This window comes from Lagopus leucura, unplaced genomic scaffold (genome assembly GCF_019238085.1).
Source record: "Lagopus leucura isolate 7727_CA_CO unplaced genomic scaffold, USGS_WTPT01 Super-Scaffold_73, whole genome shotgun sequence".
Lineage (NCBI taxonomy): Eukaryota > Metazoa > Chordata > Aves > Galliformes > Phasianidae > Lagopus > Lagopus leucura.
Window position 1 is genome coordinate 93,952,530 of NW_024962252.1, and position 13,724 is coordinate 93,966,253.

General features: G+C 39.6%; 1 protein-coding gene across 1 annotated transcript in view; it reads left to right on the forward strand.

Moving 5' to 3' along the window:
* The window catches only part of LOC122174887 (ALK tyrosine kinase receptor-like), a 175,514-nt gene that overhangs the window by 138,045 nt on the left and 23,745 nt on the right, over window positions 1-13,724 (forward strand). The window contains exon 5 of the mRNA XM_042862231.1: window positions 6,823-6,954. Within this exon, the coding sequence (XP_042718165.1) occupies window positions 6,823-6,954 (132 nt within the window). The remainder of the gene's footprint in view (window positions 1-6,822; window positions 6,955-13,724) is intronic.

Sequence of the window (13,724 nt, forward strand, 5' to 3'; positions counted from 1 at the left end):
TATCTCAAAGCAGTTCTATGTCTGATGTTGAGAGTAGAGCAGTGTTAAATCTGCTGCTGTTGTCTACAAATAAACTTTGAGATCTTAACCATCTCATGATTGTCAGAGTCCATCACCTGTGGCAAGCAGCATTGATCTTCCACTGAGCTAGCAATCAGTCCAGCCATCGTTTCCCACAGGGAAGGTACTGTTGGCTGATAGGAGCTGGCATCTGAGCCCATTCAGATCCAGAGAGGTCTGATGGGAATGGCAGAGCTAATGGGAGAAGTTGTATGTGTTGTTATTGTAAACATATGTAAATGTGTTATTTTCCCCCTCCAAGCTCTGTGTTTTGTAAAAATCACAGAAAATATTTTGGTGTTTTTTCTCTTTTTTGAGTTTTCTTGTTGCTTTTATTGGTGTGTGTGTGTGGTTTTGTTTTGTTTTGTTGTTTTGGTTTGGTTTGTTATTTTTGTCTGTTTGCCACTTACTGTTGGAGTAATCACTGCTTTTAGGAGAGGGATGAAAGCTGGGCTGTTGGCTTTTTCAACTTCACGAAGATACAATGGGAGCTTAGTAAAAAAGGAAATCATATAGCAAATACGGTCTGATATTGAAGCACTGACAACAACAAAAACAAAAGAAAATGACATTTGGGATTTCAAAACCAATTATCCCATTACATTGTTGGATTACATTGTTGGAAGTCTGGATGTTGATATCAAAGGAAGAAAACGAAAGATCTGCTGTGTGAGTTATAATTATAAAAATAACCAATGACTGTGTGTACACAGTGTTTCATAGATACTGGGGAACAAGTATTAATTTTGTATCCTTTTTGGCCACTTTCAACCTTGTAGGTACTTCAGAATATTTTGCATGTTGGAAAATCATGTTTTTTCTATGAAATCCTCTGCTGCTTCTCTTTACTTCCTTTTAATCCTTTTACTTCCTCTTTACTTCCTTTTAATATTTTGACATGCTGTTGAAGTTGTTCACTGGAAAGCAAATCAGAGCAAGAAATACTTATGTTATCGTGAGCCCCAACAAAGCAACGGTTACATTTTGTGCAAGATTAATAGGAAAAGATGTTATCACGTGGTTTCTTACACTCAGCAATTATTTGCTGTCTCGGGAGCAATGAAGATAAATATTAGATCCTCAGTCAAGTTCCCTAATTAAAAAAGCAGGGAAGTGTAAAATACAGTTAACTTGGCATTCCGTATTAGTTCCAAAAAAGCTGGTTGTTGCTGTAGGCTTAGGAAGGCTACATCGCATAAACAGTGATGTGGGAAATTCATTCAGTTATAAGTTAGGAAAAGTGACTTGACCTGATCAGAAGCATTTCCAAGGGAATGCAGAGGATGTGAATGCTGGCTCATACTACTGAAATGTGGTGCTGAGTAAGTGCCTGTTCTTAGGCTGTGCTTTTAAGTTCTCTTTGGTGTAAGCAATCATACTGACAGGCAAGGCAAAAGAAGCAGGCACTGCAAGCACTGGGTACTAAACATAACAATCCCACTTTGAAAGAACAGCAGCAGAGAGCGTGTTAGAACTGAGCTGGCTGAATTATTGACATGAGTAGCTTTCCACTTGAGTTTCCTGACAAAAGGCATTATCTTTGAATTCAAGTGTGTTCAGATTTCTTGGTTTTATGACATTGAGATACATATTGTGATCTCTGAAGTCAGTATTTCCTACCCAGAATTGTTGTGAAGTTTTTGTTCCCTGAGAAAGTTTGGCATTTTTATTTTAAGGTAGAGTACTTTCTGAAATGTTAGATTTCATGTGCACGTGTAATTCTGAAATGTTAGATTTCATGAAAATGCCATTTTCTACATGGCTCTAACAGGCAAACCTTAGAGTAGCTCTCTGTGGGAGCTGTGCCCCTGTGGCATGCAGGACAGGTGGTGCTCACTCAGTGGGAGTCATTCAGCATTTTTTTGGCCTATCTTTATCATGTGTATGGCCCTGTTCATTTTGTACTGTAAATTACTGAAATTGCACCCCAAACACTAAATAATTTCCGTGCAGGTTTTCTCAAGGCTCTGCTATCATAACGTCTTAGTTCTTTGCAAGTGTTAATGAACGTCACAGAGTTTCTGTAATAGTTTGTCCCATTTTGAACATAGGAAGTGAAATACAAAGATTAAAGACAATTTATGTGACTGGAAAGATGGGTAAGCTTTCAGGCATATGAACATTGGCTGTTCTTTCTGCCTCTAACAGGCAATGTAATAAAAAGAAATTACCTCTCCATACAAATGCAGCTTCAGTTGCAGCCTTAGACAACAGCGGCAACAGTAATGATGCTGTAACGAAGATTAAAGTTAGAAATTATAAACTGTTGACTGATTTTGGCTGTTTGGCTTGAGAAATCTGGAATCCAATCTTTTGTTGAAGTGTTTTTTTAGGACATTGTATTTTCCAAGCATATATTTCTCTGGTCTCATTTGCAGCTGTGACTGCTTGACTCTTCTGCAGATCTGAATACAGATGTCCTGGGGTTGGGTACCTGGGACATGAGAGCAGTCTAGCTTGGCTGTAAGATTGCAATTTATGTGTCTGCCGTATATCACGTTAGATTTAAAATGCCATTTATCAAGGATGGCTTCATTTTCCTTAAATATGATCCCCGCTTTCTCTTCTTTCTCTTTCTTACCTCCTTTATTTTACATCTTCTAACTCCTCCAGTAGTGGAATTAGGGGTATTATAGTCTCAGTATCAGTGGAGAGTTTGCTTTGTCCTATAACACGGCTATCCTCAGCACCAGGACAGGATGTCTGCACTGCTGTAAAGCTGATGGTTTGGAGATGATCAATGAGAAAATGATGTGCCCATGAGAAATGGACAATTCATAGCAAAACCAATGATCAAAAACTCCCCTAAATTCTCACTATCCTTTTATTATAGATAAACAACAGTTTTTCTTTGTCCCTGCAACCTTCAAATCCCCAGACCCAGCTGTGTCTGGCTGGGTTCTTCCAAGATAGCCAAGTGAACCCCTTCTTGTCAGTGGAAACCACATAAGGGTGCAGGTTCATCCCAAATTATTGCAAAGTCTGTTCTTCTGTTTTACAAGGCACAAGTGACAATTCTTTCAAAGCAAGCAAGGAAATTAGTCTGTCTTGTTTCTCTTCTTTACCTGACTGTGTTGGTCCCAGAAGCTTTCAGTAGCATTGAAAATTATGGCCTGAGAGATTCCATGTAACACTTGAAGGTATAATTGTGTTCAGCTCGATTGATCCTGCATGCCAATTAGTAGTGCAGCCAGTTTGCAAGATAACAGAGATCTTTGTGAATGCCTGTAAGAATTTGTCTTCTCTCCCACTTTCACATGTGGTGGCAGTCAGTTGAAGGTTCCTATTTTGCAGTGATCTGTTGAGCAACTGTCACAAGCAAATGCTCACGTTTAGCCGCATTCCTCAGGGACCAATTTGCCAGAACTTGCCAATACATTTTGATTTCCCTGCTGATCAAGGAGGAATGGAGGAGAGAAGAGGCAGCCCAACCCAGAGCAACATCTGCTGCAGAGTAAATTACATCCCCACTTGGCCTCCCAGTCTGAGCTGTTTATCCTGTGTTAGGTTAAGCCATGTCATTTTTGCCTTTTGTGCTGATCATGCTGCATAGAAACTAAAAGTAAATCAAGAGACCAGACTTATCATTTCTTTCTCAGGTTTGGTACTGGATTTGAACATTTTCAGTTCTGGACTGTGGTCAGAAGCAGAGCACGTGAGGTTCTCAAGGAGTTGTTTGTTTCTCCTTTCAATTTAGAGCCCGAAATACCATTTGTTTAATGTTGCTGTTTAAATAATGATTTGTAAGGCTCTAAGCCAGCCATGGTACAGCTTAATGACTACTGTAATTTATGGATGCCCCTGACTACATACATAAACATTGCTGTAAATATAAAGGATGTCTCCCACAAATTTTCCTATGATACTCATTTGATACAGTTCATTTTCCTCTCCTTGAACATCTTCTGTATATGAGTTGAGAATGAAGGTCCTTCTGGCTCCACTGGCCAGAAGTGATGGGGGCAGGGAAATGAAAAATCAGATCAAATGTCTGTTACAAAATATTTTAATTGAAAATCAAGTTTCCTTGAACTTGGACACAGACACCTCTATACTGTGGCCTAGTAAAAGGATCACTTGTATTTGGGCTTTTTTTGATCAGCTGTTTCTCTTACGACTTAATCTTCAGTTCATTTTGCTTTTTGTGTACTTTGTAAGGAAGTAAATGGGAGACAGAAAAATATCATGCACTGTCACAGAGCCCAGCCATTCCTTCAGCTGCAGCTTTGCTATTTGTGATCTCTAAGCTACACCAGGAGCATGTATATGTGCATCTAATGCAAATTCAAGCCAATTCAAGTGCCATCTCTGCAGAGATGAATAAGCATGCAAATCTGCTGTTTTGTTTTGGAGGACAATCTCCTGGAATTGCTTAATGTCTAGTTGTAACTGATGGCTTTTAATATCGCAGTCAGTTGACTTCAAGAGACTTGTAATTTTGGGGTCTACAACAAAGACATCTGGGAAGATAGTAGGTGCTTTTGAATGCCTTGGTTCCATTAAAATTAGTGTTAATGCACTCGTGCTTGGAAAACTGAGTGCCTTTACAAAGTTGTAATGAATTGGATGAACAGAAAACTCCATTGCTTGCAACAGCCTCTATTCTGAATGTCTGCATGTGACCTTGAAATGCAAGAATTTCTGGGCTAAAACATAGACAATGTTGAAAGGGTTGCAGATAAACCAAATGGGATATGAGAACTGGTAATAAATGTGGGAGTTTCTTTAAAAGCATACATGGGGTAATTCAAAGACAAAAGTACTTCTGAATTCAACTAGGACTTCAACATTTTTAAGAACATCCTGATATTTCTAACCTTATGGAGGTTCTCTGCTTAAGTTTTCGTTACTTGGTACTTGAAGCAACATGGTGCTCCATGGGTTTGGTGCATACCCCATGGAGGAAGGATCCTCTACTAAGGTTCTCAGAGCCACTTCTTACAGCTTTGTGGGCATCTATTTGCACACTGAGACCGGCTTGAGGCAAGCAAAGAACTTTGCTTCTAACATAGTAAAGTCTTTTGACAGTGTCTCGAAGAATGCATTTTTGCAAAGAGCATTGCAAGGGCAAGGAGGGTACCTTCTTTTAGCCATAAAGCTTTATAAAGGGACCCAAAGAAACTGTCAGCAACCAGCTGAGTTGTGTTGGTCTTTTTTGTTGTTGTTTTTTTTTTTCTCTGCTAAGCTCTCCTCTGTAGTCATGCCTTGACCCTGACTGAAATACGAGGGCACTGTGCAGCTTGAATGCAGCAAAGCCAGAATGACTCTAAGGCAGTCCAAAAAATTGAGCTGACAGTAACGCAGATCACCCTTTTCAGGAGTCTGGGTCCTTTATTAAAAAGGTTTGACATGTATTCCCCCCACTCCTGAATTGATTTGCACCATAAAATAAGCTTGAAGAGAAGTAGTGGTTGTTTTCCTACATGCTTCATTAATTTTAATTTTGGCAGGCAATATAAATAAAAGTATCAAGTGCAGATCTAATTGAATCACCAATGATTCCCAGCTCCCTGTAGTACCAGAGAACATGATGTAGCTGCTCTGTTTAGCAAGCATGGATGAGTTAGGCAAACAATGGCTCATTCTGCCCAGAGGCTTTGGTTTAATCTTTAGTACTTACCCATTTAATATGAGATAGGGCAGGAGTTTTTGCAGTGGGGGATTCACAGCAGAGACCTCTTTATCCTTACAGACTCATCTGTGCAAACAGTTAGGAAGGTTTCAGTGCATTGGGTCTACACCCAGAATTTTGTGGAATGGACTCTGGTACTTAGCAAGCTTGGCCTCCTCGATACATACTGACTGAAGGCTGTTTCTGAGCTAATTCCTACTTTCCATGTGTAACTGACCATTAAAATTAAGTAGTCTAATCAGACCTGGCCCCATGTAGTTTAGCCATAATGAAAGGATTCAGATTGAGAGAAGTCTTACTTCACTTGTCACACTGAATGGTCTCTGACTACTCAACTGACAAGGAAATCCAGTGCCTCCTGAAAAGGGCTGTGCCAAGAGACAACTTCTCCAGATCATTTCTGAATGGACGGTATGAACTTCTAATAGTATTTTTCAGTGGCATGTCACAACCGTTGGCTCCTTTCCATGTTGCTAGCTGCCTTTTGCTGCTGGGCATAGGGAAAATGAATTGGTGATCTTTGCATCTTAATAGATGTAGACTGCAGCAGGACTCCATGATTCATGGGGACAGGAGTACAGAAGCAGAAGGGGATCTAGAAGAGAAAGAAAACTACCAAGAGAGGTCAAACTGTTTTCTTTCTTGCAGGAGGGATATGAGGATATGATACACCCAAGTCATAGGTAATACATGTTGACAGGACAGTGTGATAAAAGCTTATGTTCTTTCCAGGCAGTGTAGACATCATTCCTGAACTAGAGAGAGAGCATGTCAGTCTTCAGGACCATCAGTCTAGCAGCAATTTGCACACAATCCATCATGCATACCATGTTGTTCTTGATAAGTAATACAGAGCAGATCGTAGGATTTCAACCCTGTTTTCGAGGTTCAAAGCTGCCTTCCAAGTTAAAATGATAGACATGCCTGGGAACCTTAGTTCTGTATTAGGTGAACTATTTGGTATTTGGAAAGATCTGGACAAACGAAACAAAACCACTACTTTATCAGGTAACTCTTTGGCTGAGGGATTTTATAACATCTTTCTCCCCTTCACTGTTATCCATAGCCATGTTGGATGGGGAGAAGACAGTTCAGTAACCCGAAGTGGCTTTTATTTTCTTTCTCTCTAGGAGCTGCTTCTGTCTCAAAAATGGCTCTGGAAGGCTCCTTCAGCTGCTGGAATGGCACATCAATCAGGCTGGGCCAGGCGTGTGACTTCATCAGAGACTGCACTGAAGGAGAAGATGAGGGAGCAATGTGCAGTGAGTAAATCCAAAACCCCAGACTGTCCTCCTTTTCCTTCTGGGAGATGGAAGCTGAGCAGCCCCTTTTAAAAGCATAAATTATTTTGATTTTTAATGCCTGAGACTTCAGTAGTAATTAATTCAGTACTGTCAAAAGATCAGTGTCCTCCATTAGACGTGCACTTTCTCTGGGTATCAGCATAGAGTGGACCACTTGATATGTTTCTGTACTTGCCTTCTTTAGTTCTGCGGCAGGTTTTTAAGCTGTTCTTACTGCCTCATCTATCAAATTCATGATCAAAAATGCAAAGAGAGTATAGCTTAAGCACTAGATGCTTTACAGAATTATGAAATGTGTGGTTTGTTAGTGCTTTTAATCAAAACATGGTACAGCATGTGGCAGAAGGTAGAAGGAGAGGAATTCTAAGATATGAAAAGTGAGTGGAGCCAGGAGCTTGTCTTAGACCAACTCCGACTATTGTGTCTTTGTTAATTACTCTCATTTTCTATCCTTTCTTCAGTTCTTGATCTTTGTCAGTCTGTAGATCAGGAGTTAGATAGCAATTTGAGTTTTCTGGAAACTTTACATGCCTGAATATTTCTGTAATTGTGTTACTTTAGATATTTTATAGCATTTCTTCAACAGTCTTCAATATATGTTGTCTTTTTTTTATATATATACTTTTATCTTTTCTGCCTCTATTGTATTTCCCTTTGTCTGTCTACAAATACTGAGGAGTGGTGGTTTGTTGTATTTGCCAATAGATCTAGCCTATGGACTCCTACTGACAGGACTGGTTTAGTATGCAAAATTGCATTCTCTGGCCAAAATACCTGTACTGCCAAAAGCCTTTGGAATAGAAGAGACAATTACTCTCAGTTTAGTTTTAATGCGTGACATTTAGAGCAGGGGTCAACCTTGGTGAAGTAATTCAAACAAAGTGTGGGTATGGGTGACATCTAGACTAAAAGACCTTTTAGCATAAACTTAACATGGCACTGATTCACAACTCCTAGCAAATTTCACACTTCAGTTCTTGCTGCTAACAAAGAAATAAAGTAACAGATAGTTTTGGTGTGGAGAACAGTGGTTTGGCCTGGGACCACCTAGGAATTTAGTCAAAATCTAGAAGTGATAGGCCCCTACTTTGTGTCATGAATTGTTATAATTTGAAATATTTGTTACTGACACATGCTGAGTTAGTATTAAATTCACTTCCGTAGAAATAGTGACATTGCTGCTGACCTGTAGCAGCTTAGAACCAAGAATGCTTCATATTACTGGTATAAAAACCTTCCTTTCACCTAAGAGCTTTAAAACAGAGCTTTAGAACAGGATTACAGAATGGTTAGGGTGAGAAGAGACTTCTGCATCCCTCTGATCCAATCCCTGCTTAAGCAGGGCCACCCAGAGCTGGTTGCCCCAATCCACATCCATGCAGCTTTTGAATAATGAAATTCCACATCTATGAGTAACCTGTGCCAGTGTTCCATCACCTGCACAGCACAGAAGTGCTTTCTGATGTTTATATAGATCTTCCTGTGTTCCAGCTTGTCCTCACTACCTCTTGTCCCAGCACTGGGCACCATTGAACAGCCTGTCTCCTTCTCTGCAGCCTCCTTTCAGGGTTTTATAGACATTGATAAGATCCTCCCTTAACCTTTTCTTCTCCAGACTGAGCAGCCCCAACTTTCTCAGCCTCTCCTTGCAGGAGAGGTGATCCAGCCCTTTAATCATTTTGATACTCAGATCTGATAATGATGTTTCTATTTTCTACACTTAAATTGAACACCCTTACAAAATTACGATAGTCATAGAATTATAAAATGGGTTAAACTGAAGGAGACCTTGAAGATCATCTTGTGCTAATGAGTAATGGGTAGGTATAATGCATTTTCATGTCACTGCAAGCACAGAGACATATTACTTACTCTTATTTAACGTGAATTGGTTATATGTCCAGATAGACTGTTATATTCTTAAATGGTTCTGCCTTGTGAGAGTAATCCTATCTATATCAGTGGGAACAGTAGAGTTCCTTCTGTGGAGCTGTGCTAGTCATGGATGCAGACTAAATACCATCGTAGCATAGGGCAGACCTAAAGGAACGTGACTCTACTTCTGCTATTCATGAGGATTTGTTCAGCTGCCTTTCAGCCAGCATTCATCCATAGCTATTAGCATAAAGCAGTATAGCACATTTATGTCAACATAAAAGTTTTTCAAAATTTTTAGATTTACTGAAAATACAGAAAAGGTAAGAAGGGGAAGATATGTAACCACCTATTTAGTAGAACAGTTCCCAGCTTGAGAAGACCTTACAGCTTGTTTTCAACCCCTGGTAGTGGGACACATTGCTCCCAGCCAAAAGGCCAAAAAGACACCATTTTCTACTACAAGCAACAAAAAAGAGAGGCTTGCAAGAGCTTGGGTTGTGCTCACGCACTTAAAACCTTAGTTTTGTTGCTGATTGCTCTGCTTCTGTCTGTTTGTTGTGTTGAATGTAATCATAGAATGCCAGGAATTGGAAGGGACTTGGAAAGATCATCTAGTCCAATCCCCTTACCAGGACAGGAACACCTAAGTTTTATTGGCATAAAACTTACACAAAAAAAGAAAAATGATCAAAATCTTGTTGTTTTAGTCCTGAGTAATGTGGATATTTTCATTAGCTTTCTGCAGGTGTGGCAAGAAGTGATTCTGACATATAGAGCAGGGAAAGGGGTTTCTTGAGAACTTCTGCTTACAAGAAAGAGCTGTCAGAAAAATGTGTAGCCATGCATGCGGCTGGAAAGGGAGCTTTTCAAGTTATCTTTAAACAAAGGCTGCCAACTTTGAGCTTCAAAATTGTTCTTAGTTTGTTTTTTCTTTTTCCTTTCACAGTCCTTTAGGTGCTTGGAATAATTCTTTTTTTCCATTTCCTCTTTCTTTTTTTTTTTTTCTTGTCATCTTATCATTTGATTTTTATTCCTTTCTTAACTGGAAAAAGCTCCCTAAACCTGCTATTTGTTAACATCCCTTTAATTATCAGTGGCCAATGAAAAGTCACGGTGCTTGTTCTGCAAGCAACCAATTAGTCTTTGTAGAAAGCATAAAATCAGACAGGGATGACCCCTGGAGAAAAGCATGATGCTGTGTTGCTGTTTGAGTCATAATCAAATAAGCTCGCAGGGGGAAAAGACAGCTTCAAAGAGGCAGATGTAGAGATAGATGCTGAACCATGTTGATTTGGGATCAGAGTTACAGATCTAACAGACTGATAGAAATGCCCCTCTGGAGATTATTTTGCAGAAGCATACTTTGCAGATGCATGTTAAGACTTCAGATAATGGTGGCCTTATGTCTTTGCTAGTAAATTCCTGATTATGAATTGTAACTTACTAAAAAAAAAAAAAAAAAAAAAAGAAGAAAAAAAAAAAAACCAGAGAAATTCTTTACTAATACAGATTGGCAGAGCTCTTCCTCTACAAAGGAGAATTTGTTTTAGTAGTTTTGTGCTTCTCTTATTAGGTAACAGTATCTTGGATTTTGGTTCAAGGATCTTTTGTTGAGGGCAGCAAGCCTAGAGAAGAAAAGTTTCACTGAAACAGAAGTGCATACACTTTTGTTTAGTCTAAAACTATCATAGAATCATAAAGGTTGGAAAAGACCTCCAAGGTCATCCAGTCCAACTGTCCACCCACCACCAGTATTTCCCCACTAAACTGAGTCCCTTGAATGCCTTTAGGGCCAGTGACTTTGTTAGCTTCTGGGTCAGGTTCACCAGAAGCATTCAGCCTGGGAAAATATTGGTTGATCAAGCGGAGCATGTAGGAAATGTGTGGAGGTATTTTTAAAAAGTATGTAGTAAAAATGAAAGTGTTGGTAGTACGTTTATTATCTGGAGACCCAGAACTTAGAGGATTCACTCAAGATGTGACAAACCCAGGACTGATTCTTTCTTCTGTCTGAATGAATTTGAACCTGTATTTCTGATTTCCTTTGAAAGTTTCCAAAGCAGTGTGGTCTGGAATATACAGTTTGGAAGAGAAAGCATTATTCAGTCTCTCCTGGTATTGCTCCTTCACAGTATATAAACATTACCTGCAAGAAAGATTGAGAGTAATATCCTCTGCCTTGCACATGAATTGCATAACCACTGGGTTATAGAATAATTTTCACTCTTTGCCTCACTGAATATTTAAGAATGTTAAACAAATTGGATTAACGCTAGCAGATGAGGTAAGAAAGACTAGTATCTGGTTCACAATAGGAGTGACTCAAACTGTTCTGTATAGTCAGATAAGTGCATACACATAGCTGTCAAAAATCGGATGACAAGTAGAATAGGAACCTGTGAAGTTTGAATTTGAGATAGCACAAGCAATTGGAAAAAAAAAAAAAAAAAAAAAAAAGAAGTACAGATAAATAATTCTAGAGCAGCCAGTTCACTTTCCAGGCAGAAAAGGAAACAACAGTGGATTCATAGATGTCTTACTGATAGATACAGGCGGCAGAATCCCCCAGCAGCAAACCAAATGAAAAAACAGCCTGTTGCATTGTAGTCCTGTTAAGGTTCCTGTCTTGCATACTCACATCCTTTTGTTCCTTTCTTGATCAAAAGCTGCGACTCTAGCAGTGAATTTTAATTTCTGGCAGTTCTCAACGTAGCAATCTTTCCATCATTAAAGGAAAACTCTTGTTGACTGTATTGAAATGTATTTTCCCTTTCTCTTCTTCATTTCCGATAGAATACGGTAGACAACTTTGGTAGCACAGAGACAGCCATTGAAAACAAGCTCACATTTAAGATTCATGTGCTTCTTTGAACTTTTTGAGTAGATGCCTTCTGAGATTTTCTCCTACATTTGGGAAAGGTCTGTACAAAAAATGAGTAATCTTTTATGTTTTTGTCCTCTATAATACAGGTCTGGAACTTCACTCAAAACTTTAAACTTATTGATTTGCACCTGGTTTTGAGTCAAGAGCCAGCCATTAATGAACCTGTTCCATCTGCTTCATAAATTATTCCAGTTGCTAGTTTGGCTTTCTGCTGTTAAAGGATGAAAAAAAAATGAGGTAAAGGTTGTTGTTGTTGGTTTTGTTTTTTTAAGACAAACAAAGCCACTTGAGTTTAACAACCTCTCAGGCAAAATCATTCAGAAGGCTTGAAGATACTTGGTTAAAAAAAATGTTTAACACCCTTCAGCATCTCTGTTTCTCAAAGAAATGCAAAGACTTGCATTCTCACAGTGCTTTAGTTTTGATTGGATTACTTTATTCTCTGTCCCAAATCCATAAGCTGCCTCTTGATTTTAGGGAGTTCTAAACCTTTTGAAGTTTCTTTCACCAGTGATAATACACAACATGACCTACTGTTTCAGTAGGCATAATGACTGCTCCATTTCACTTGTTTTTACAATAAAATCAGGTTAGCTTTCCTTCATTAGTGCAGTGTGAACACTAATGCAAGTTAGAATTATAAGCATTCAGAACACTGAGAAGTAGATGCTGACAGAGGAGTGCTGGCCAAAGTGCACTTTGTGAAGCAGCTATATGTACAGCACTTACAATTCCATGTATTTGAAGTAAGAAAGAGCAGCAAAGAACATTGCACTGGTGCACAAGACATCTGAAAATTCATAAAAGATTAATCTGTGGAGGAGCAATCAAATTTCTGGGGAAGTAATAGCTTCTTATTTCTATCCTTACTTGTTCATCTACAGTGAGCTTTTTCTGGCTTCCAGGCAGGGATTACTACTTAGACTCCTCCTGCTGCTCTGACTTCTTTACATCAACCTAGATAACGTAGGGCCGTGAAATGAATTCAGCTGGACACCAAGCCAAGCTGTTTCAGTAGGAATTCAGGACACATCATAATTTGTCATTTTCTTTGGATCTCAGCCTCAGGCAGCACAATGCAATATAATCAAATTCTGTAGTGGGGTAAAGCACAGGGAAGCAACTTTCAGCTTAACAACTCCACATTTAAGGACTAGGCTGAATGAATTGGGAGATGTTTTTTTAAAGGAGAGACTTGTAAAAACCTCAACTTTCAGTTTTTGATCTTTTCATAACAAATTTGGATGAATGAGGGAAACAAAAGCAATAAAATATACCTCTCACCTGTATGTCAGGTTCTGGGTTCAAATTTGGACCTACTAAAAAGCCATAGATGAAAGATTTGTTTCAGTCACCTCTGTGAAGCGAGCTGTGATTCAGGATCTTAGATTTATTCCTGTCGAGACAATGCAGTTCTGTTCCCCAGCAATTTTCTCAGGGTAGACCAGGAGGAAAATGAATGCATCACTGACAGTGCATTTCCTATTGAGGTATGTACTTGCAGTCCACAAAGCTAATTGTATCCTGGGCTGCGTCAAAAGAAGTGCAGAAAGTTGAGGGATATGTTTCTCCTTCAACTCTGCTCCCATGAGAACACACCTGCAGTGCTATGTTCAGCTCTGGAGCTCCCAGCACAAGAAGGATGCAGAGCTGTTGGAGCAGGTCCACAGGAGGCTGCAAAGGTGCTCAGAGCGCTGGAGCATCTCTGCTATGGAGACATGCTGAGAGAGCTGAGCTTGTTCAGCCTAGAGAAGGGAGAGCTCTCGGGAGACCGCATTGTGACTTTCCAGTACTTAGAAGGGGCAAACAAGAAAGGTGGGGAGGGATTTTTTATGAAGAAATGTAGAGGCAGGACAACAGATAATCTTTACTCAGAGGGTGTTGAGGCCTGGCACTGCTGCCCAGAGCTGTGGTGCCCCATCCCTGGAGGTGCCCAAGGCCAGGTTGGATGGGCTCTGGCAAACTC